Source organism: Nuphar pumila, chromosome 4 (genome assembly GCF_984573655.1).
Source record: "Nuphar pumila chromosome 4, dmNupPumi1.hap1.1, whole genome shotgun sequence".
Taxonomy (NCBI): Eukaryota; Viridiplantae; Streptophyta; class Magnoliopsida; order Nymphaeales; family Nymphaeaceae; genus Nuphar; species Nuphar pumila.
In genome coordinates this window covers 117,091,400-117,116,625 of record NC_143252.1, presented here as the reverse complement: position 1 = coordinate 117,116,625, position 25,226 = coordinate 117,091,400, and the positions used below count along the sequence as shown (strand labels likewise).

The 25,226-nt window shown below is 38.3% G+C and overlaps 1 protein-coding gene across 4 annotated transcripts; it reads right to left on the bottom strand.

Moving 5' to 3' along the window:
* Window positions 1–17,120: 17,120 nt before the first annotated feature.
* On the bottom strand, window positions 17,121–19,051 carry LOC149840766 (uncharacterized). 4 transcript variants are annotated; one of them, XR_016431600.1, is made up of 4 exons: window positions 18,782–19,051; window positions 17,970–18,677; window positions 17,801–17,851; window positions 17,121–17,718 (listed from the first exon to the last, which is right to left on the bottom strand). XR_016431600.1 is itself a non-coding variant. In XM_090004545.1 (2 exons), exons 1-2 carry the CDS (start codon window positions 18,951–18,953, stop codon window positions 18,139–18,141), a joined length of 711 nt encoding a protein of 236 aa, XP_089860671.1. In that variant the 5' UTR covers window positions 18,954–19,051; the 3' UTR covers window positions 17,885–18,138. The 4 variants fall into 4 exon arrangements, 1 of the variants encoding a protein (XP_089860671.1); XR_016431601.1 differs by having other exon boundaries at window positions 17,121–17,556; XR_016431599.1 differs by having other exon boundaries at window positions 17,121–17,851.
* Between the last annotated feature and the right edge of the window lie 6,175 nt (window positions 19,052–25,226).

Genomic DNA, 25,226 nt, shown 5'->3' with positions numbered 1-25,226 from the left:
TTGAGGAACTATACCCCTTTCATCCTAGAGTACTTATAGTCGTGCACTACTCGCTAGTACTGCGATGATCGGATGAGACAGTTGTGCGACCTCGAACAATGCTAAATGCATACTGCTGTAATCACATAAAATGGTGACTGATCTCCTTCACAGGTAAGATGCTCAAGTGGTTGAAAGACCAGAGCATATAGAATGAGTCGTTAGTTAAGCAACACCTAACACACCCATTCACCTTTTGGTTTCTGTCAAGGGAGAGGATGGATCAATACAAAAACTCCAATGGACAGGTTGTTAACAACCACCCCACGGGCAAAGATCCGGTTTCTCCAGTCATTGGAGTTAGAAGAATGGACTACTAGACATTATCCTAGGTGGTAAATCTCATGAACTTCTGCAGAAGTTGGATGCATTCGTTGCCAATTAACTGCCTTTGGAGAATCCTCTCTCGGTTGAAAGCCGTCATCTTAAGAGCGGACTCAACTAGCTATTTGGGTTATTGAAAATACATAGAATAACAGACACCCAAACTAGTTTCAGTTGTTTCTACGATTCGCGTCTGTGCGTACCCGCATGTCAGTAATATCGAAACATAAGTCTTTTCACACTGGTTGATGGGTCATAAGACTTGCTAGTTGTGTGGTAGTTTACATCTTACGATCAAATGAATCGCCATGTTGCATTTAACAGTTGCACTGCTTACTTGCTTTGAACTGCTTACCAGTTTAATTGATGATCTACTATAAACTGCTTAGCATGCTGAATTAAATGCTCTTAATTCAGTTTTTTGTAGTCTCTCTTGTGCATCTACTAGTTTTTTGCAAAACTAACCCATTCTATGGGTACAAGTGATGATTAGGTACACCACATGCGATGACAAGATGACTTCAAGATTTCCTTTTTCTACTCTTAACTCTCGTCCTGAACGTTTTTGAGTTTTGTCACAGATTTTTCTTTGGATATCCGAATTTTGTACTATTTGAAATCTTCTTTAAATGAAAGTGACTTTTCCAAGTGTTTTGCAAGTAACATGTGTAGTGAGTTTTGGTTCTTTTAGCTAACGTTCCCAAAGTTGTCAGCTTGCCTTTTTAAATTCAACAAAAGAATTATCTTTCGCTGATTACATAAACAAACTCTGAAAGGAAAGAGATTTTCTTCTAGTCTCTTGCCTGTTTTCTGAAAGGTTCGCAAGTTTGAAATTTCGGGGCGTTACACCTTGGGTCTCCAAAAAAATAACTTTGTGAATATATCAAAGTAACTTTTTTAACTTCAAAAAAGTAATTATGTATTTTAGAAAAATACTGTGTATTTTACTCATTTTATTAATCATTTTAGTAAGGTTGAATCCATATAATGTCAAATACAATTAGTTTAATTTAGATTATCATTACACACACACACACACACACATATATATATATATATATATATATATATATATATATATATATATATATATATATATATATATATATATAGGATTTCATGTATTCGCAGACGGTCAATCAACAAACGATCATCTAACACAAGCATTGATGTTTGGCAAAAATGATAAACAAAACACTCATGGATCAATGCTAAAGGTTTCAGCAGAAAAAAAGACATTTAGTGGTGGTCATAGGCCGTTGTTAAATGATTAATTTTTGCTTAATGTTCGATGTAACATTGAACACTTAGTATATGACATTACTCCCTACTCTCCCTCTATATATATGAGTTAGTTTAACATTAAACTAATTGTTTTTAACATTATTTTGATTCAACCTTATTAACTAAAATATCTTTCAAAGAATAATATTTTTTTAAAATGCATGGCCACTTTTTTGGACATTATAGGGTTTTTTTATTTTGGAGAAAATTAAAAAGTCAAACACCTTTTGCAAAAAAGTAACTTTATAAAGCTATTGAGGTTATTTTTTTGACCTCAAAAAGTAATTTTGCATATTAAAAAATACCATTATTTTAAGAGTGTTTTAATCATTTTATAACATTGAATCTATCTAATGTTAAACACAATTAATTTAATGTTAAATTAACCATATATATAAAAAGGGAGTATTGTGGGACGACCATCTCGTCCAGCAATAGCATACGCAGTTGCGGCGTTGGTTGCTGCAACAACTAAACAACTAAAGACTCAACTACAAAACTTGAAAAAAGAGAATGATATTATATCTACTTATTTTTGCAAGATAAAATGTATATCTCATCAAGCTTTCAAGCCAGTTGATCTGATGTTACTTATATTAGCAGGGTTACCAATGACTGAATATGAGACCTTAAGAAGGTCTTTGCATACTCGGTCAGACCCCTACACACTTGAAGATTTGTTGAGCATGCATGAAGCTCAAATATTGGAACCCGATGGACTTGAAAATCCCGTTGTCAACTTGTCCTACAAACCGGCAAATCAAAATGAAACCGTTCAAATCAGCCCGAGGAGAATTTTCAAAGGGGTCGAAATAACAACAAATATCCTAACTTAAATCAGTGAAATAAGAACAATAACCAGCATAATACAGATGGTACTTCCAATCCTAGGTGTGTCATGCGTGTGGGAAAGACACATTGCTGCTCAATGCAGAACTACGTGTTAGGCCTACCGAAAACAAGAGCATGGAGCCCTTTCCAAGCTGTTGAACCAGAGGGGGCTGTTAAAGATACTAAAGATTGGAGTAGAGAAATTTGGATCCGAATAAGACCACCACAGATCCAACTCACAATCAATTCAAAGGCAAGGACGTTTGGATAAAACTCAGCAAGAACAAATGGAGAGAAAGTTGATCTGGCTTAGATAAACTCAAACAAAATCTAATAAAGTAAAGATGATCCAGACCTAAAGTCAGGGAAAGATATCTCACATATCTATTCGGTTCCTACATTCAAGGAGAGTAAACCCAACAATCTTGTATCTTTATTAAATAATAAATGGAACCTCTCATCTCTGCAGAATATTGAAGAGATTGAGAGACATTTACCAAGCATTGGACGTAGACTCTCACGAGTCGAACCACGTTACCTTGTTCTTGTGCGATGTGTGCTTTTCAGTTTTCACATTAAAAAAATTGCTTTTCAACATTTACAACCTACTGTAAAGATTGTTTATTTATTTGTTTTTCTTCATAGAAGTTTAGTTTTTATTATTTTTTTTAATTCTTGTAGTTGCTCGGTATTTCTCCTTTAGCTTAATCCATCACTTTCTGCTCTCACCACAAAGATGTTAAGCCCCTTGGTCTTATTTTAAGCCTACAAGTTGGTAATCATCCTGTCTACCCTTACCAACGTCCATGACACCTTTTCGTTTCTTGTTTTTTTGTTTTTCTTGAAAGGAACGTCCAAGAAATCGCCAGCACATTCAAAAAAAGGAAAATTTTCATTCGGAGGCCTACTTTTTGGCTATAAATTAAGAAAATTAAACTTTCTTTTAAGAATTTTCTGATACAGACTTAATAATTTATGGCAATTGTTAAATAAAAATTTCATGTGACCTATCATTAGGGGTGCAAACAGGTAGGATTCGGGCCAGATCTTGCTAGATTTGAATATGATCTGAAATATAAATAATAGATTCAAATTCAGATTTAAATCCAAAATGGATCCAATAAGGTAAATTTGAATCCAAATCCGGAATACATGGGGTAATGATAGATCCAGAAAAAAATACAACGAAAACAAGCTGTTTACATTAAAAAAATCAAGTGGGTCAGATTTTGGTTTGGACCAATTCCATATCTGACTTAAAATGCTGATCCAAATCAAGCAGGATATGAAAGTAATCCGATTGAACATATCCGAATCTGATATGAATGCACATTTGGATTTTAATTAAAGGATTTAAATATGAACGCACACCAGATATCCAACAATATCCGATCCCTTTGCAGCCCTACCTATCATTGCCCTCTAGCATTTTACCTAAGGTAAATCTTCTAAATTAACAGAATTAATCCCCTTCACCTCCTTTATTTCTTTCCATATTTTTTGCCTCCACTGTCATCTTGTGTTCAAAGGGCAATCATATCATATGGCTTAGGTAAAGGCAGATATGAACTTAACAATCCTCGGACATTTTGTTTGAGGGAAGTGGGTTAACCAAAGTCCTTATTTTAGAAACATTAGGTCTGGAATTGAGATTTAGAAAAGGTTGGTATTTGATATGGCATACTAGGTGAACGGCAGGCCTGAATGAGAAAAATCCTTTATAAATGTATAATCTCCATTAAACCCATTAGGCTAAATTGTACATAATTAAAAAAAATAAAAGCACCCCCCCCCCTAGAATTTTTTGTTACTTTATATCAGCATCACATCTGCCTGCACTGTATTCACATGCTTGCGGTAGTCATGCAGACCATTTCTAGTTTTTCTTGTTTTTTTACCCTATATCACCATCTCATTCCTATTTTTCTCACAAACCATACCTAAGAGAAAAATGTGAACAAATGCATCTATGATCGTAAGTATGGGCCCGTTTAAAGGGCGTTTGGGAAAGCTGGCTCCACAAGAGGCTATGCCTAACAGGAAAGAGTAGGGCTGGACGATGTTTGAGCTCGGCTTCGGCTCAACCCATTTAAGCTTGATTCGAACTCATCCAAAAAAAATTAATTAGCCGAGCTTGAACAATGGTCTAGGCTTGACATAGCTAGCTATCGAGCTCGGTGAAGCTCAATTAGCCCGATTAAGCTCGGTAATATAGGTATATAAAGACTTAGATTAGAATATGTAACATTTTTTGTCACCAAAAGCAATGTTGTCATTATCGAAATCGGACCGGTATTGATTGGCCAATGATTCAGGTAAATCGGTCGATATTGATTCTCAAGTGAATCATTCTGAATCGGCCAAAAAACAATTAAAAATATAAAAAAATAATTTTAAGCTATTTTTATATTTATTAAAAAATAGCCGATTCAGGTCAATATCGTATCAATTTTCTGGCGATATGATACATATCAGCCGATTCAGGCCGATACTCACTGATATTAACAACACTCGCCAAAACTAATAAAAAAATTGGTCTTACCCTTATGGGTAAGATTAGGGGTGTCAACAGGTTGGGTTTGGTTTGGACTCAGGTGGAAGCAGACTTGGACCAGATTTTGGGGTATAGTATTGGGTTGGGATCTAGATTTAATCAGGTCCACTATAAGAAAACCCATACCTGGAATCGATAAGAAATACATGGACCAAACTTGGACCATACACGGTAAAACCATATTTTTTTATCATTTTTATATTGAAAATTTGTGGGTCTTAATCGGAACTTGGGTCGGGTCTGGTAAAAATTTTCACAAAATATACGCAGATCCATGTATTAATCGGACATTGGGTTTGGACCCGGGTATTCTTATTTATCGCCATACCCAGACTCTATAGGGTTTTGGTTCTGGTCGGGTCCTGGTAAACCAGGCCCGTTGACACCCCTAGGTAAGATGTTGGGTTTTTAGGTGATAGTGTTGTGATCGAATTCTAGCACGTCTCAATATATTATAAAACTTTTATATAATAAGTAAACATGATATTATCATTTTAAGGATTTGTTAGTAGGTGATTTGCCATTAACCTTTGAGTAAGTTGAAGGAATTAGGCTAAGAGCACAAGGCGGATCCATGATAAAAATTAAAAAGAACAAATGAATTTGTCTTTTTAAAATATTACATAATGCTTGAAAGAGATGTTTAGTACACAAAAATTTTATATTTGCAAATTGCAAAGATATTTACAAAACTCAAAAGTAGCTCCAATTCTATCGTATCTAGCATTCATGATGTTAAATATTATAACAGTAACCATGTGTAACACCCCGATCTGGGACCTCAAGAGTTCGAGTTCGTTTGGTATTACTTTTCAGAGTAAAAGAGTACAAAGTTTACACAGAGAAAACTTGACTATTTTTTTTTCATTTTATTTTCATAAATCAACTCTTTCTTACAATTGTTCATCATTAATAACAAAAGAAAGCAAATACATCTTATTCAATGACAAGAAAAGTAACATATACCAAATGCTCTGCTGAAGAAGAAAAAGCTGCTCACGACTTGACTGTGCTAATGCCTGAAACCTACATTTGTAATTAACAAAAATGAGGGTGAGTCTACAACCCAGTAAGAAATAATTATAAGTAAATAAAAAATTAACTTACAACTGTAGTGAGCTCTAAGCCCATAATCTTAATTTAGTTCTCGACACAACACACATGTTTGTATATTTTAATTACCCCCATTATCATTTTCAAATACTCTTTCTCATACAACTATCACTAGGTTGACTATACCGGTCATAGCCGTCTATGGGTGTAGCAACCCTGTAGAACACCCCAATTCTATATGTTGGCCAGACAATGAACCATACACTACTAGTGGTCCTCGAACCACCAGGCACTGCAGTGAACTACCACGGGGACCCCACCGGTAGCTAACCGGGAGGTCAAGCTCTCAATCTCGATATGGTTCATGCTACTTCCTAACCGTGATGGTTATCAACTATTTATGGTCATCTAGAGTCCCAAACCAGTGTGAGTGTAATTCTAAGTCATAACTAAGTTCACACATTGAACCACATTCTCAAACTCACAATTTACTCGTTCTCTCACGAGTGATGTCACGACTGATCACAACAAATCTCATTCTTAAGCTCATGATGATATTAGGACTCACACCTCTCTCACTTAGCACACAATGATGCAGTGTCTCTACATCGTTAAATCACCGACGACCTACTCTCCGTGGTGGCTGCACTCTGGCCGCGAACCAGGTAGCCCTTGCCATAGAACGCCACTTCCAAGATTTAAGGGGTCATGCATGCTGATATCAAAATATCCATTCATACAACATGAATAGACTAAATGAGACTCTAATCTAAACATAATCTCATCACAATGCATGATATTAATGATCATATAGACATGCAATCACAAATACAATCTTTTTCTATCATGAATGACATATCACAACTAACATACATCTTACAACAAACATGTATATAAATCAACTCATAATGTCAAGCATGAAAGTTTATGCATGTCATGGTCTCACTCAAAAACTATCATGCTAATCATTTATAACATTACAATAAAATTCAACGTGAAAATATTTATTCACATCTAAAATTACTTATAACATCCCTTACCTCAAGTGCGAACACCATGCTTTCTTCGAAATTGAGTCTCAAGATGCTCTAACAGTATGATCTCGTTGTTACATAACATGTTCATATTAATGCACAAAACTTTACATATTATTACTAAATTACCAAAATACCTTTTCTCAAATTTATTCATGAACTCTCAATTTTTACATTACTAATTTCACTAAATTTCATGGACTAGTAGATTCTCCTCTACGATACGAGTTCAACGCACTAAACCTCACTCGATTCTGAGTTCAGGTGCAAAGTTATGGCCATTCTATCGAAATGAATTTTGGGTATCCAAATGGATATTCTGGTCATTTCAAATTTTGGTACAACTCCAAAATTACCCGATCCAGATCCTTCTGCGATCTGGATCCAAAATAGTTCAGCATGATCCAGATTCATTACCCATCTGGGTCCAGAACTATCTGACTAGATCCAGGACAGTCTGACTAGATCCAGACCTGCCTGACTGGATCCGAGATAGTTTGACTGGATCCAGAATGGTCTGACTAGATCCAGAATATTCTGACTGGATCCAGAATAACTTGACTGAATCTACGATATTTTAACTGGATATAGAACAGTTTGATTGGATCCATACACTCTTACTGGATCCAAAACTGTCTGACTGGATCTAGAATAGTCTGATCTAGACTCAGTTTTGATATGAATCCATGACTGATCCAATCAGATCCAGAACAGTCAGTTTGGATCCATAATAGGTCCAAATCAAACTGGATCCAAGTTGAGAACCCAGATCTAGTTAGATCAAACCGGTTCGGCCTGACTCGGGTCCATTTAAATCAGTTCGACTCGACCCAGTTTGGCATGAACCGGTTCAACCAACACATATTTTTTTTTAATCGGCCTGTCTCGGTCTGGGTCCTTGACCGACCCAGTTCGGTCTGGGTCACATCCAGACCAACTCAATTTTTTTTAATATGACTCGGTCTGGGCGCGACCCAGATCGATGGGTTCGGTCTAGATCACGCCCAGACCATCCCGGTTTGGTCTGGGTTGCACCCGCACCGACCCGGTCCCCCGTTAAAAGCCCTAACAAGGGAGGGGGTCTGTCTTTTCCTTCTTCTTAATCAGAGAGGGGTCGGCCGTCGGAGCCGCCCCTCTCTGTCCTTCTCAGTGGCAGAGGGCCGACCACTGGCGTCAACCGACCGGTCCCCTCCTCCTACCCTCCCTCTCTCTCTCTCTCACCCTCTGTCATTTTTTTTTCTTTTACATAAACTTGCCAGCAACCATGGCTGCCCCCCCCATTGCCTTGACGGAAAATAAATGAAGAAGAAGAAGATGAAGAAGGAGAAGGATAAGGAGAAGGGGAGCAGGTACTCACCTCGCCGCTGGTGCCGGATTCAGGTACGCCCCTGCAACTCTCTCTCTTTCCTTCTCTGCATGATCTCCCTCTCTCGCTTGAGTGCAGGGGAAGGCGCACTATGAGGGCTATAAAGCCCTCACGGTCGGGTGAGGATAACCCTCACCCTCCCCCCCCCCCCCCCCCGCTTCATCGCAGATCAGGGAAAGGGGTTCCCCAATTTTTAGGAAACCACCTTTCCCCCCTTTTCTCTTTTTGATTATCCCCTTCGGCGATTTTGTCAGAGGGTTTTTTATAATTCTACCCCTCTTAAAAGAAGATTCGTTTTGAATCTTACCTGGAAACAAATGTAGAAATTGCTCGCGAATATCAGATTCACGCTCCCAAGTTGCCTCCTTATTGTTGTGATGGCTCTATCTGACCAATACCAACAGTATCTCCTTATTTCTCAATTTCTGTACCTTTGCGTCCAAAATCTCTATGGGTTTTTCTCTTATGCTTAAGTCATCTTGTATATCCATCACAGACTCAACTGTATCCAATATGTGGGAGGGATCCGACACATACTTCAGCAACATAGAAACATGAAACACGTTGTGAATTTGAGATAAGAAGGGTGACAAAGCCAGTCTGTACGCTGTCTGACAAACTCTTGCGAGTATCTCAAAGGGTCCAATATATCTGGGATTCAACTTTTCTTTTCGACAAAAATGCATCACTCTCTTAAACGGAGATATCTTCAAAAATACGTGTTCACCTTACTCAAATTCTAACTCGCATCATCTTTAGTCTGCATAACTCTTCTGTCAACTTTGCGCTATGAGAAGACGCTCTTAAATGAATCTCACTTGGTCTGCCATCCGGTGCACCATCTTGGGCCCTAACAACCTTCTTTCTCCGACCTCATCCCAACACAAGGGAGTTCGACATCGTCGACCATATAATGCCTCAAATGAAGCCATGCATATACTTGCTTGAAAGCTATTGTTGTAGGCAAACTCCATCAACGGTAGAATATCATTCCATAAGTCACTATACTCCAAACTACATGCTCGGAGCATGCCCTCTATGGTATGAATGGTTCGCTCTGATTGTCCATCTGACTGGGGGTGAAAGGTTGTACTCATTTTTAATTGTGTTCTTATTGCTTCTTGAAAACTTTGCCAGAATCGGAATATGAACTTGAAGTCTCTATCTGAAACAATTGAATCAGGTACTCTATGGAGTCTGACGATCTTTCTGATAAATAATTAAGTCAATTGGTCACAAGAGTGAGTTATCTTACAGGCCAAAAAGTGAGCTGACTTAGTTAGCCTGTCAACAATCACCCACACTGAATCCATCCCATTTTTCGTCCTTGGAAGCCTTGAAACGAAGTTCATTGAGATATCCGTCCATTTTCACTCAAGTATGAGAAGTGGTTGCAAAAGACCACCTGGTCGTTGATGCTCAATCTTCACATGCTGACATATTAGACATTAGCTAACAAACTAAGCAATGTCTCTCTTTATATCACTCCACCAAAATGTATCTTTCAAATCTCGATATATTTTAGTGCTGCCAAGATGGATAGCATATCTAGAATGGTGTGCATCCTTCAACAATTGATTTCTAAGCTGATTGTCCTTATAAACACACACCCTCTCACGAAATCTAAGGAGTCCTTGACCATCAACTTTGAATTCTGACTTCTCATTTTTCAAAATCTTCTTTCTTATTTGGGCCAATTTTGGGTCTAAGGGTTGCTTTTTCCTAATTCGCTCCCACAATTCTGATCTCATGGTGGTTTGCACGAATAGCAACCGACCTGGTAAACATTGAGCTTCTGCCTTTTGATGAGCCACAAAGGAAAATAACTCTCAATTTGCGAGTCTGGTCAGTGCTCATGCCTTTTAGCTAAGGGCGTCGACGACTACATTCATCTTTTTTGGATGATATTTCAGCTCAAAATCATAATCTTTTAGAAATTCCAACCATTTCTTTTGCCTCAAGTTCAAATCTCTCTGCCAAAATAAATACTTAAAGGCTTTGATGGTCGGTAAAGACCTCAAATTGCTCACCATAGAGGTAGTGCCTCCATATTTTAAGAGTGAATACCACAGCTGCTAGTTTCAAATCATGCGTCTGATAGTTGATTTCATTAGTTTTAAGCTGACGAGATGCATAAGTTATCATTTTTCTGTGTTGCATCAGAACACAACCCAATCCTTTGTGAGAGGCATCCCTATAAATATAGAAACCTCCGGATCTAGAAGGTAAGACCAACACTGGAGCAGTGGTCAAACACTTCTTTATCTCTTGAAAACTCTGCTCACACTTGTCATTCCACTCGAACTTTACGTCTTTCTTAGTGAGATTTGTCATTGAAGCTGCTAGTACAAAAAATCCTTCTACGAATCACCGGTAATACCCAGCCAACCCCAAGAAACTACGAATTTTGGTAGAATTCTTGGGTCTTACCCAATCAGTAACTGCTTCAATCTTTGCAGGGTCTACCATAATCCCATCTTTAGAAACAATATGTCCAAGAAAGGACACTTGTTCCAACAAAAAAACACACTTAGAGAATTTAGCTTAAAGCTGATGTTCTCTAAGTGTTTGCAGAACTATTCTCTGATGCTCTTTATGTTGCTCCCTCGTGGTGAAATATATGAGGATGTCATCGATAAATACTACCACGAACTTATCCAAATAGGGTCTGAAGATCCTATTCATCATATCCATGAAGGCAGCTGGTGCATTAGTCAGACCAAAAAGGCATGACCAAGAATTCGTAATGGCCATATCTTAATATGAATGTCGTTTTAGCCACATCTTCTTTCTTGATCTTCAACTGATGATAACCCAATCTCAAATCCAACTTTGAGAAGCATACAACTCCTTGCAGTTGATCAAATAAATCATCAATTCTCGGCAATGAATATTTATTCTTGATGGTCACTGTGTTCAGTTGTCGATAGTCTACACATATGCGTAATGATCTATCTTTCTTTTTAACGAACATGATTGGAGCATCCCAAGGAGATACTGACGGTCGAATAAAACCTTTCTCGAGTAACTCTTGCAGTTGCTCCTTAAGTTCTGCGGATCCCATCTGATAGGAAGCTTTCGAAATGGGTGTTGTTTCCGAAACTAGATCAATTTGGAATTCAATCTCACGATCAGGAAGGAGGCCTGAAAGGTATTCCAGAAAAACATCAGCATATTTCTGAACTATGTCTACGTCAGATATAGTGAGATCTTCTATCTCTTCAGTCTTCATGTAGACCAAGAATCCCATGCATCCCTTTTGAATATATTTATTGGCCTTTAGACAAGATATGTTCGTTGGTTTCAGTAGTTTTCTAACACCCTGATATGAGAAAGTTGGAGTCTGGGGTTTTGAAAACTGATAATCTTCTTTCTATAATGGTTCGAGAACCAATCCATGCCAAGAATAACGTCTATGTCCTTGAAATCGAGTTGCAGTAAATTCACAGGCAACTCATGATTTTCTATTTTCACTATACAATCAATATATACCGTGTCCATTACGATAGACTCGCCTACATGTGTTTCTATCAAGTAAGAAACACTAAATTGTGAAGGTGAAATAGGAAATTGTTTCTCAAAAGTTAAGGTAGTAAAACTATGTGTAGCTATAGAGTCAAACAACACATATGCCACATTAAAAATTATCATATAATAGGCTTATCATTATTTGATTCATTTATACTTGTATAAAATTCTATCACATGTTAGCGATTACGATACTCATTTACTCAAAATATATTATTTTATTTTATTAATCACCCGAGTGCACATAAATGAAATATTACTAAGCAAACAGGAAGAAAATAAAGCAAAACAAGGAATAATCAAACTAAACTAAATAAAGCTAAGTATTCCTAAATACATCGTCATGTTACTCTTTGATTAATCAACAACTTGGTTCTCTCCTTAAACTAATTCGCGTATGCTAAGAGTGGATCATAGAAGGAGCATTCAAGTCGTATAGGAGTAAAGTAGGATCAATCATGGGATTCTGAGGCATAGGTAGAATACCCATATTATATAAGAGTTAAGTGAGAGTGTAGGTAGGTGAGGCGAGATCAACAGTAGGATCTTTATCCTGGCCTCTCTCCCATGAATTTCTCGATGTTGCTCGTTCTCGAATTAGTCCTGAGTTGTTTCTATTCGCTTATACAACAAGTCATACTGTGTCTACGACCTAAATTATTTCTCTCCTAGTTTCTTTAGCAAGAAACTCCTCAATCAGATTTAAAACTTCTTGACTCGCTGTACTCATGGCAGCCGCCTATATGGCTCAGGATATATGTTGTCCTCTTGCATTATTCATACGAGACCCTCCCTAAGATACAAGGTTTGCGCTAGGGGATGCTCTTCTTGCAACTCTTTCTCGAGCTGCTATCCAATTTCTCATCATCCGGTCATATACTAATTGTGCTCTTTCACATTGGGACTGGTGAGTCCCTCTTCCGTAAGACTATGTCTACCGCTCTCGAATAGTGTCAGGGTAGTCTGTCGGTAAGCGTCTCTCTTTCCAGCTATGATATAAATAGGCGAAGGTCGTGGTGTCAGATCTCTAACTATTTGAATCATGCTTGTCATGACTCCAGTCGTCGTCGTCATTGCAATGACAAACTCCTCTCTTCCTACAACATGTGACTATGAAGGGTCTTGTGCTCTAGGTTCTTCGTGGTTGTTGTGCTCGTTAGCCATTTCCTAATAACAAAACAACCTAGTTACTAACGTGTGTTTATCGAGCAGAGACTTATATCACATTCTATGTCATTGAACTTGTTATGAATGATGAACTTCTTTGTGTGAACCTGAGTCTGATACCACTTTGTAACACTCCGATCTGGGACCTCAGGAGTCCGAGTTTGGTTGATATTATTTCTCAGAGGAAAAAAATGCAAAGTTTACATTGAAAAAATATGGCTAATATTTTTTTTTTATTTTATTCTCATAAATCAACTCTTTGTTACAATTGTTCATCATTCATAACAAAAGAAAGTAAATACATCTTATTCAATGACAAGGAAAGTAAAATATACCAAATGCTCTGCTGAAGAAGAAAAAGCTGCCCATGACCTGACCGTGCTAATGCCTAGAACCTATAGTTGTAATTAACAAAAATAGGGGTGAGTCTACAACCCAGTAAAAAATAATTATAAGTTAATAAACAATTAACTTACAACTGTAATGGGCTCTAAGCTCCTAATCTTAGTTTAGTTCTCGACATACCACACATGTTTGTATATTTTAATTACCCCCATTATCATTCTCAAATACGTTCTCTCACGTAACTATCACTAGGTTGACTATACCGGTCATAGTCGTCTATGGGCGTAGCAATCTCGTAGAACACCCTAATTCTATATGTTGGCCAGACAATGAACCATACACTCTCAGTGATCTCCAGACCACCAAGCACTATAATGAACCACCACGGGAACCCCACCAGTAGCTAGCCAGAAGGTCAAGCTCTTAATCTCGATATGGTTGATGCTACATCTTAACCATAATGGTTATCAACTATCTATGGTCCTCTAGAGTCCCAAACCATTATGAGTGTAATTCTAAGTCATAACTAAGCTCACACATTGAACTGCATTCTCAAACTCACAATTCACTCGTTCTTTCACGAGTGATGTCGCGACTAATCAGAACAAATCTCATTCTTAAGCTTATAATGACATTAGGACTCACACCTCTCTCACTTAGCACTCAATGATGTAGTGTCTCTACATCGTTAAATCACCGACGACCTACTCTCTGTGGTGGTTGCACTCTGGCCCCGAACCAGGTAGCCCTTACCACAGGTCGCCACTTCCGGGATTTAAGGGGTCATACATGTTGATCTCAAAATATCCATTCATACAACATGAATAGACTAAATGAGATTCTAATCTAAATATAGTCTCATCACAATGCATGATATTAATGATCATATAGACAGGCAATCACAAATACAATCTCTTTCTATCATGCATGACATATCACAACTAACATGCATCTTACAACAAACATGTATATAAATCAACTCATAATGTCAAGCATAGAAGTTTATGCATGTCATGGTCTCACTCAAAAACTATCATGCTAATAATTTATAACATTACAATAAAATGCAATGTGAAAGTGTTTATTCACATCTAAAATTACTTATAACATTCCTTACCTCAAGTGCGAACACCGTGCTTTCTCCAAAATTGAGTCTCAAGATGCTCTAACAGTGTGATCTTGTTGTTACATAACATGTTCATATTAATGCACAAAACTTCACATATTATTACTAAATTACCAAAATACCCTTTCTCAAATTTATTCATAAACTCTCAATTTTTACATTACTAATTTGACTGAATTTCATGGACTAGTAGATTCGCCTCTACGATACGAGTTCAACGCACTAAACCTCACTCGATTCTGAGTTCAGGTGCAAAGTTATGGCCATTCTATCGAAATGAATTTTGGGTATCCAAATGGATATTCTGGTCATTTCAAATTTTGGTACAACTCCAGAATTACCCGATCCAGATCCTTCTGCGATCTGGATCCAAAATAGTTCAGCATGATCCAGATTCATTACCCATCTGGGTCTAGAACTGTCTAACTGGATCCAGGACAGTCTGACTGGATCCGGACCTGCCTGACTGAATCCAGGATAGTTTGACTGGATCCAGAATATTCTGACTGGATCCAGAATAACTTGACTAAATCCAGGACATTTTAACTGGATCGAGAATAGTTTGATTGGATCTATACACTCTTACTGGATCCATGCACTCTTACTGGATCCAAAACAGTCTGATCTAGACCCAGTTCTGATATGGATCTAAGACTGATCCAATCAGATCCAGAACATTCAGTTTGGTTCCAGAAGAGGTCCAAATCAAACTGGATCCAAGTTGAGAACCTAGATCCAGTTAGATCGAACCGGTTCGGCCTCACTCGAGTCCATTTAAATCTGTTCGGCTCAACCTAGTTTGGCATGAACCCGTTTGACCCGAACCGGTTCAACCAACATATATATTTTTTTAATCGGCCTGTCTCGGTCTGGGTCCTTGACCGACCCAATTCGGTCTGGGTCACACCTAGGACAACTCGATTTTTTTTTAATACGACTCGGTCTGGGCGCGACCCAAACCGTCCTGGTTTGTTCCGGGTCGCACCCGAACTGGTACCGTCAGAGCTGCCCCTCTCTGTCCTTCTTAGTGGCAGAGGGTCGACCACCGGTGTCGACCAGCCGGTCCCCTCCTCCTACCCTCCCTCTCTCTCTTTCACACCCTCTGTCATTTTTTTTTTACTTTTATATAAACTCGTCGGCAGCCATGGCTGCCCCCCCCCCCTCCCTTGCCTTGGCGGAAAAGAAATGAAGAAGAAGAAGATGAAGTAGGAGAAGGAGAAGGGGAGGAGGTACTCACCTCACCGCTGGTGTCGGGTTCAGGTACGCCCCTGCAACTCTCTCTCTCCTTCTCTGCACGGTCTCCCTCTCTCGCTTGAGTGCAGAGGAAGGCACACCGTTAGGGCTATTTATAGCCCTCACGGTGGGGTGAGGATAACCCTCACCCCCCCGCCGATCGTGGGGGAGTGAGGTTTATCCTCTCCCCTCCCCTCGCTTCATCACAGATCAGGGAAAGGGGTTTCCCGATTTTTGAGGAACTGCCTTTCCCCCCTTTTCTCTCTTTTTTTTTTATTATCCCCTCCGCGATTTTGTCGGAGGGGTTTTTACACCATGTGATGCAGATATTACCGGATGTTAAACATCACAACGCTTTGAGACCATCTTACTTTCATGATTTGTTCCTTTAGTCCAACCATGCTAAAGATCATCAGCTATAAAACTAGGGATGGCGTTTTGATTTTAACCTCCATTCCCACCTCCATCCCCATTTCATGTCCTCCATCCCTGGTTCAAATGGGGGCGGGGCCCGTTTCCCCTCTATACATTGTCATCCATAAAGAAGGATTGAGGGTGGGGTGGGCCGAGGCAAGGCAGGGACCGGGGCGGGGCAGGCCAGGGGGATAGTGTAAGTCCATCCCCGCCTCCATCCCCACACTGATTTTGATTTTAACCTCCATCACTGCCTCCATCCCCATTTCATGTCCGCGAGGCAGGGCGGGCACCATTTCCCATCGTTCCCCTGCCATCCCTATATAAAACCTGTTCATTTTGGCCTTTAAAATCTTGACTTTAAATATAAGCCAAAAGATAGTTCTTGCTACTTATCACGGCATGACTGAATTAAAAAAACTGTTTTTGTTACCCTTTTCAAAAATTGTATAGCTACACCAATGGGGGCTCCGGTTGTTTGGTAGGAGCAGCTAGTGCGCGGCGTTGCCGGTTCAAAACCCAATATGGTATAGTTGTATAACTGGTAGGGGTCTGCCTAACCCTTGCTTGCCTTTCAATTTTTTTTTTATAGCTACTAAAGATGTGGGTTGGGAAGTTAGTTGAAAAGGATTAAAAAAGTTAAGAATAATAAAAATAAAACGCTAAGAATTTGACAACTTGCTTCTTGATTTTATACTGTCTCTCTCTCTCTCTCATCTTTTCTTTTTATGAGTAAAATAATTTTCAAGGTCTAAAACGTGATTTCTTTGTTTATGCATTGAGGGCAAGGGCAATCCTCTTCTCATAAGTTTTTTCGCTCGCTTTTTTTCCTTTGTTGATTCTTTTATTTTAATTTTTAAAAAAGTGAAACCTTAGTTTACTCATTGTTTTACGTAATTTAATCATTAAATTATATCAATATGAAAATTGCCGATATAAGTATATTGGCTAGTAACCAATGTTGTCAGTATCGATGCGAATCCACCGATTCGCCGATACAAAACTGAGCAGATCCAGTTCGTTTTTTAAATCAATTTTAAAAATGGTAGGAAATAGTTTTTAATAATTTTTGTCATCTGCTGGTTTAAAACTGGTCGATTCAGCTAAATCCGATGCTCCAATTTTTGTTCACAATAAGAAAAGAAAAGCCTAAAAAAAGAGAGTCTCACTCCCACATGCAGTGCACGAGGTTCATGATTTGGGAAAGAAAAAAGAAAAAAAAAGTTAGTACTCTCATCTGCTCCTCCAAACCCTGCAACTAAACACGAGGAGGAGGACATGTCAGCAATTAAATATACTAGAAGAAAGAACAAAAACTATAATGCATAAATTAAAAAACCTGTCTGCCTATAAAAAAAACATTAAAGGTTATAGACGTGTGAATCCAGGGGCAACACACGCAGCATATACGCGTAGGGAGCTGCAAAGCAATGAGGGATGAAGTGATCACGCAGGGAAGCAACAAAAAGGAACAGACGTAAACAGAAACCAGGGACTCATACCGAAAACGGACGGCTAGGATGACGTGCACATAAAGATCAAGCGGCAAACATCTGATGATTCGCAAGGAAGAGCAGCGGCGGCAATGGAAAAAAGAAGACAGGTTAATAAAGTAAAAAATAGTAAAGTATTTCAGGGAATTTGAATCAACGGAAGAGATGCAGCACACACCAAAAACCAACGGCTGCGATCCTTTGAACCATTTCCTTCATCTTTCCGCTTACACGAAAAAAACAAAAACAAAAAGGACACAAATAAACCGTTCATTTTTCTTCCCGTTTCTACTTTTTTTTTTTTTATTTCCTTTTAACTTAAGAGGTAATTTTACCGAGAGGTCTTTTCATTCTTCTCGGATCTTGTGTGGTATTAACCTTTTTTTTATGTGCAAAGTGCAGGTCTGTTGCCAGTAATTGCCGTTATGAACAGTAGGGATTCCTCGGATGTAATACCGTACGGCCGGCGGTTGAGTCATTTTGAGCGGAGATCCGGCGATCAGGCGGTGATAATATTGGTGTTGCCCGTGGATTTTCGCCGGAGCAAGAATCCGGTGGATGCAACAGCACTCTGAGGCTACCGGAGCGAACGATTTCCCAGCCGATTTGCGGGGCTTTACGGCATCCGACGACTTCAGAGAGGGAGAAGGAGAAGGAGAAGGAGAAGGGGGTTTCTTGGCTCCACTTCGACGCGGCCAGAGGAAAGCTCTGATCTTTGAGGGAGACGGCCTCCCCCGGTTGAACCGATCGTATTCCCCGATCAGATCCCGGACGTCCTCGTCGGAGGTCACCGAGATCAGAGCATCGAGATCGTCCGTCGGCAATTGACACTTTACGATCACGGAACCCGGCTCGCCGCACAACTCACCGAGCTTCACCGAGAGTTCTGTAACAAACAGAGGACCGCACGCAAATATGAGCCCTAGGTCGCCGAGAAAGAGGGAAACAAGAAAATGGGGGAAGAAGGACGGAAAGAGCAGAAAAACGGACCTGCAAAGCTGATGGATCTTTCGAGGGAGAGGACTCTCGTCTCGCCTCCGACATAACGGAGCTTCCCGTCGGGGTGACGGGGGAGGATCTTGCCTCCGTGGCTGAAGAGGAACTTGAGCGTGCCGCTACTGTTTCCTGCGAGATCGCCGGAGCTCGATGTGCTTGCGGTCATCTTGTTTCGCCTCTCTCTGAATCGGATTTGATTCTTCAAACGTTAAGAAAGGCAAGTCAAATAAGAAAATGAGAGAGAAGACAGCAGAGTATGGAAAAGGAAGAGAAGGCTTCACTCTTTCCCTTCAAGCCTCTTCTCAGCTCCCAAAGGGCCAATTTATAGAGTTTGGAGGTTCTTTTGGGGAGTGCGAAATAAGTTTTTTTTGGACTGGTGGAACAGTAACCGATTGCTTACGCAAGTACGGACCGGTCCTACTCGAACACGGAGACTGACAGGTTGGAGTGGGTCCCATTGTATGTCCCCTCTCTCCTTTTAACTGACGGAATTGACCAAAGCAACCTTAGAGTCCAAGCAGATTGAAGACCTAGGAGTGTCAACGGGTCGGGTTTGATTCGGATCTATGTAAAATCAGACTCAAACCTGATTTGAAATTATGGTACCAGGATTTAATGGAATCCATCATAAAAAAAACCATACCATTCGTATAAAGATTACATGAACCAGACCCAGACCATAACTGGTAGAATAATACTTTTTATTTTTTTATTGAAAAATTGCGGATCTTAGTCGGAACTCAAGTCGGGCCAGGATTTTTTATGAAATTTTACAAACCATACCCTGTTCCATATATTAATCGGACTCTTCGGTCCGATTTAGATTATAATCGAACCTTCTTATTTATCACCAAACCTTAACTTTATAAGATTTGGTAATGATCAGGTCTGAGTTAAACCCGACCCGTTGACACCCCCTACTTCCTAACGGGATATGGGCGTTAAGTCGTTCCTGGTGTCTTGGGACAAAAAGGGAACGAGAAACACACGGTTTGCAACATCCCATAGTTGTGGCGGAATATTCGGTGGGGAGCGTTACGCAGCGGTTGCCGTCCGCAAATCAATGCTGCAGGTGATACCTGCCGGGTTAGGGGAACTAAAATCGACGGCTGTGGATGCTCTCCTGCTGCGACCATTTGACCAACGGGTTCTCTTAAAAAATATTCGGCCCGTATATTGGGCTCGGTGAGGCGAGCTATGAGCTAGCTCGTTTAGGTATACGAGCCAGCACGAACCGAGGAAGCTCAACTTCGGCTTGGCTTGTACAAAGCGTTTCATGTATTATATCTAAATATGTTATATATTTTATACATATAATATGTTTACTCTTAAAAAACAATTCATTTTAGAAAACAAGCCAGCTCGTAAAGCTGGGCTCCTAATGCGCACAGGCTTGGCTCAACTAGTGATGAGCTCATGAGCTGTCACTACAAGAAAATGGGTCATTGCCGACGATAATTATTTAATTTATGATCGACAATATTATTAACGAGTAGGCATTGACTTTTTAAGGTTATTTATATTACTATTTTTGACAAAAATTATATATTGTTGTCTTTAATCCCAACGATAATTATCATCATTGTAAAATAGTAGGCTCTAGGAGATCATCTATAATATCATTCTTAAAGTGATGATAAATATCGTTGGTAATATTAATTAAATACGAAAATAAATATCATCGGCAATATTAATTAAAATTGATGATAAATATCATAAATTAAAAATGATGATAATTACTATCTTATTAATTTTGAAAAATCATATATGTTGACATAGCCAACACCAAATATCGTCGGCTGTGTTCTTAAAACCGATGATAAATTATCATTTATGTTAGTTTCAAAATATAAAAAAATTATAGATAAGTGACAATAAAAATTGTCAATTATATTTCTTATATCGACGATAAATTATCATCTGCTATATTAGTTCCAAAATAAAAAAAAATAGATATAGCCAATGAATAAAATCGTCGGCCATATTAGTTTTAAAATAAAAAAATTAAACGATTTATTAAATAAATTTTGTCATCCAATACACCAGCACATTCAAAATCTGCTCATCATGCTACAAATATTACCAAAATTTGAAAAAACCATTTGCAGACAAAGAATACATACCATCACCACCATCATTGTAACGCCCTAAAATTTAATCCAAATTTTGAGAGGATTTTTTTTAACAGCGGAAACAATAATTTCATTGGGTTAAGCATTCAAGCGCATTACAGGAGTGATCAAGCAACAACATTAAATTTATTTCAAATAGATTTATTGTTATTCCAACCTCGTGAAAATTGAATTTCAGAAAAGAGATCTCAAGCCTAGAGGCACGTTCTTAAGATCGCTATCTTTAGAACTTCAATCGCACCACTCCGGGAAGACCGAAGATGCGAAAAGGGGTTTGATGCGACTGAGTTCCCAGGATACAACTAGGCTTGAACCTCCAGAGAGTCACTGTTTCGCAAGGACAGATGATCTCTACCACACTTGTACTCTGCAAGCCAAATCGAGAAGAAGGAAGAAGAAGATTTTGGAGAGTCGTAAAATTCTTTTTTTTTTCTCAAAAGACGAAAATAGAAGATATTTATAAACTTTTAGAGAGGCCAAACGTTTTGCGATAAATGAGATTAATGGCCATAAATCTGACGGTTTGAAAAATAGGACGAATAAGTACATGAACGGTCACCCACCTTTGACTGTTAATCAAAGGCCTCCAAAACCGCCCAACAGTCACAATGCAATATTAACTCGATATGCATGCAACTTAAAGCTTTTCAAACGGCCAAATAACTCAAATCGAAAAATAAAACGGATATTTTCACCTCATAAGCACCTCGCACCGCTGCGAAGTGCGAAGTGCAAAGTGTGCCATCAAAATGCCACATTACGCCTCAAGCGCCCTTGCGCACGCACGCGCGTGCGCGCGCGTGTGCACGAACGGCGCACTCGTTGCTGCACGATGCGCAGCAACGTCCGCAATCCACCTAAAGAATCAAGGCTTACCAAAGTAAAGAATAGATAACAAGCTCTCTATTTAAACCTCTTTAAAAACTTTTCTCTCTTAGATATGGGACTAAACTTTTTCAAAACTCTTTTGGTAGTAATAATTAATATTTTAAAACTTTCCTAACAATCCCCCACTAGTTTTAAAATATATTTGGCTTGCATAGAAACTTATGCATTAGTGAGAGTGTCTGCATGACTTGAACCCCCACTATTTGAAAGAAAACCTAAATTAACCAAGGTGCTAAGTGGACTTACCTTGAACTTAGCTCCTTATATTGTTAACGGAGTTTTCAATCATACATAGGTTTCCAAAAGTACGATTGTGTGGATTTCATGTTGGCACATTTAGAGCCTTGTGCTTTCCTGGATTCATGAGTGCTCTAGAGAATTGCCAATTCTCATAAGAAACGGCTCACATTTCTACACTCATATAGGTGAGTTTGTCTAGGTGTACTGTAACACACACCTTAGCCTTAAGGCCTACAAACTCATTAAGAGCTATTAGCTCAACCCTCATATTAGTTACAGCTCATGAGCACACATCAGTAATGGGCTTATATAAATATGCTCAATATCTGTCATTCACCAATTCGTTTCCCATTGAACCTATGCATGTGGGATCTCCAACGCTCTAGGTTGGGTATCCTTTGGTGATGACTTAATTGGCTTAATTCCCATTCCCCTCGATGTTTTATTGATGACATCTCTCGAAAGGCCTTTCGTAAATGGGTCTGCCAAATTTTGACATGACTTCACATATTTCAATGAAATAATATTGTCATCAATCATTTGTCTTATAAAACTGTCTTAGACTAATATGTCTAGACTTCCCATTGTATTTCATATTACCTGCTTTACATATAGCTGATTGGCTATCACAAAACATTGAAATAGCAGGTATAGGCTTCTCACATAGTGGAATATCCACTAGCATATTTTTAAGCCATTCAGCTTCTCTACAAGCAGATGCCAAAGCAATAAACTCAGATTCCATTGTAGAATGAGTTATACAGGTCTGTTTCTTAGACCCCCATGCAACTGCTCCTCCTCCAAGGGTAAAAACCCAACCACTCGTAGACTTGGAATCTTCAAAGTCAGTATTCCAACTTGCATCGCTATACCCTTCAATAACAACAGGAAACTCGGTATAGTGAATTCCATAGTCTAAAGTATGCTTTAGATATCTAAGAATCCTGTTCACTACATTCCAGTGTTGATGACCAGGATTATTAGTGTATCTACACACTTTACTCATTGCATAGCCAATGTCAGGCCTTGTGCAGTTCATTGCATACATAAGGCTACCTACAACACTGGCATATTTTAATTGTTTAACACTAGCACCATCATTAGGAGTCAATTTCATATTTGGATCATATGGGGTACATGCTGGTGAACTATTAAGATATCCATACTTTGTAAGAATTTTCTCAATATAATGTGATTGACATAATACAATGTCATTTTTATTTCTTATAATTTTGATTCCTAAAATAACATCTGCAACACCCAAGTCTTTCATACAAAACAAGGAAGATAAAAATCTTTTTGTTTGATTTATGCATTCACTATTGTTACCCAAAATAAGCATATCATCAACATATAAACAAATAATAATAATTGAGCTACTATCTACTTTACTGTAGACACATTTGTCCGCATCATGAATTTTAAAACCATTATGCAACAGAGAACTATCAAATTTTTCATGCCATTGCTTAGGGGCTTGCTTTAATCCATATAAGGATTTCTCAAGTTTGCAAACTTTGCGCTCTTGCCCTAGCACTACAAAACCTTCAGGTTGCTCCATATATATCTCTTCATCTAATTCTCCATTCAAAAAGGCCGTTTTCACGTCCATTTGATGAATTTGAAGCTTATATATGACAGCCATGGCAATCAGAATTCTAATAGTAGATATTCTGGTTACAGGAGCAAAAGTATCAAAATAATCAATACCTTCTTTTTGTTTAAAGCCTTTTGCAACCAAACATGCTTTAAATTTATCGATTGTACCATCAACTTTTAATTTCTTTTTGAAAATCCATTTGCAGCCAATAGTTTTGCAACCAACAGGTAAATCCACTAATTTCCATACATTATTAGACATAATTGATTCTATTTCATCATTAATAACTTCTCTCCAAAAGGCAGCATCTTGAGAAGACATAGCCTCTTGAAAAAACACAGGATCATTCTCAATTAGAAATGTATAAAAGTCAGAAGCAAAATTAGTTGGTTTTCTAATGCGTTTACTTAGTCTAACTTCAGTTTCTGGTTCACAATCATTAGAATATTCAATCATGTCATTAACAGGAAGTTCATCTACTATAATCCGTCTGCCATCAAGAAGAGAATCAAATGCATTTTTATGTTCTATGAAAGATGCATCTCTAGATTCTACAATAACATCATTAACAATGTCCAAAAATCTATATGCTTTACTATGTTCAACATACCCAACAAATGCACATTTAAATGCTTTAGGTCCAACCTTCTTTCTTTTATTTTCTGGAATTTTAACATATGCTAAACAACCCCAAACACGAAAATAACTAAGATTAGGTTTTTTACCAAAACACAATTCATAAGGTGATTTATCAGATTTGGAATAAGGAACTCGATTAAGAATATAACAAGCAGAAAGTATAGCCTCTCTCCATAAGTTGGAATGCAAACCCGTATTAAGCAGCATAGCATTCATCATTTTTACAAGTGTTCTGTTTTTCCTTTCTGCTACTCCATTCTGTTCAGGAGTTCTAGGAGCTGACGTTTGATGGATAATACCATTATCTTCACAGAATTTATCAAATTCTTTACCTAAGTATTCACCTCCTCTATCTGTTCTTAAATGTACAATCTTCGTTTTAAACCTAATTTGTACTTTAGCTAGATAAATAAGAAATTTGGAAAATGCTTCAGATTTATGTTTCAACAAATAAACATAACAAAATTTTGAGTAATCATCTATAAAGGTAATAAAGTACCTATTGCCACCACGACTAAAAACATTATCCATCATACACACATCAGAATGCACTAATTCAAGCAATTTATAATTCTTTTTTACACTAGGAAATGGGAGTCTAGTTAGCTTAGTTTGAATGCATGTCTCACACTTATGTTTATGTTCTATTCTCACATGACACGGAAGAAGACCAAAGTTATTCATATTATGAATGCAACGAGAATTTATATGTCCTAATCGTGAATGCCAAAGAAAATAGGAGTCAACCATATAAACAGAAGTAGTAGCTTCATTTATGCTCATCTTGAACATACCACCAGTGGCAAACCCTTTTCCTACAAAGATTTTTCCTTTGATCACAGTTACAATCCCAGACTCAATAACAATCTTAAAACCATTTTGTGACAGGAGATCTGCAGAGATTAAATTTTTTCGAACTTCTGGAGCATAGTGGACATTC

Bases quoted from the DNA above. Each gene is read 5' to 3' on its own strand.
- LOC149840766 (XM_090004545.1), bottom strand. From the start codon at position 18,953: ATGACCGCAAGCACATCGAGCTCCGGCGATCTCGCAGGAAACAGTAGC. The intron at 18,678-18,781 runs GTCCGTTTTTCT...TGTTTGTTACAG, and splicing joins AAGATCCATCAGCTTTGCAG to AACTCTCGGTGAAGCTCGGT.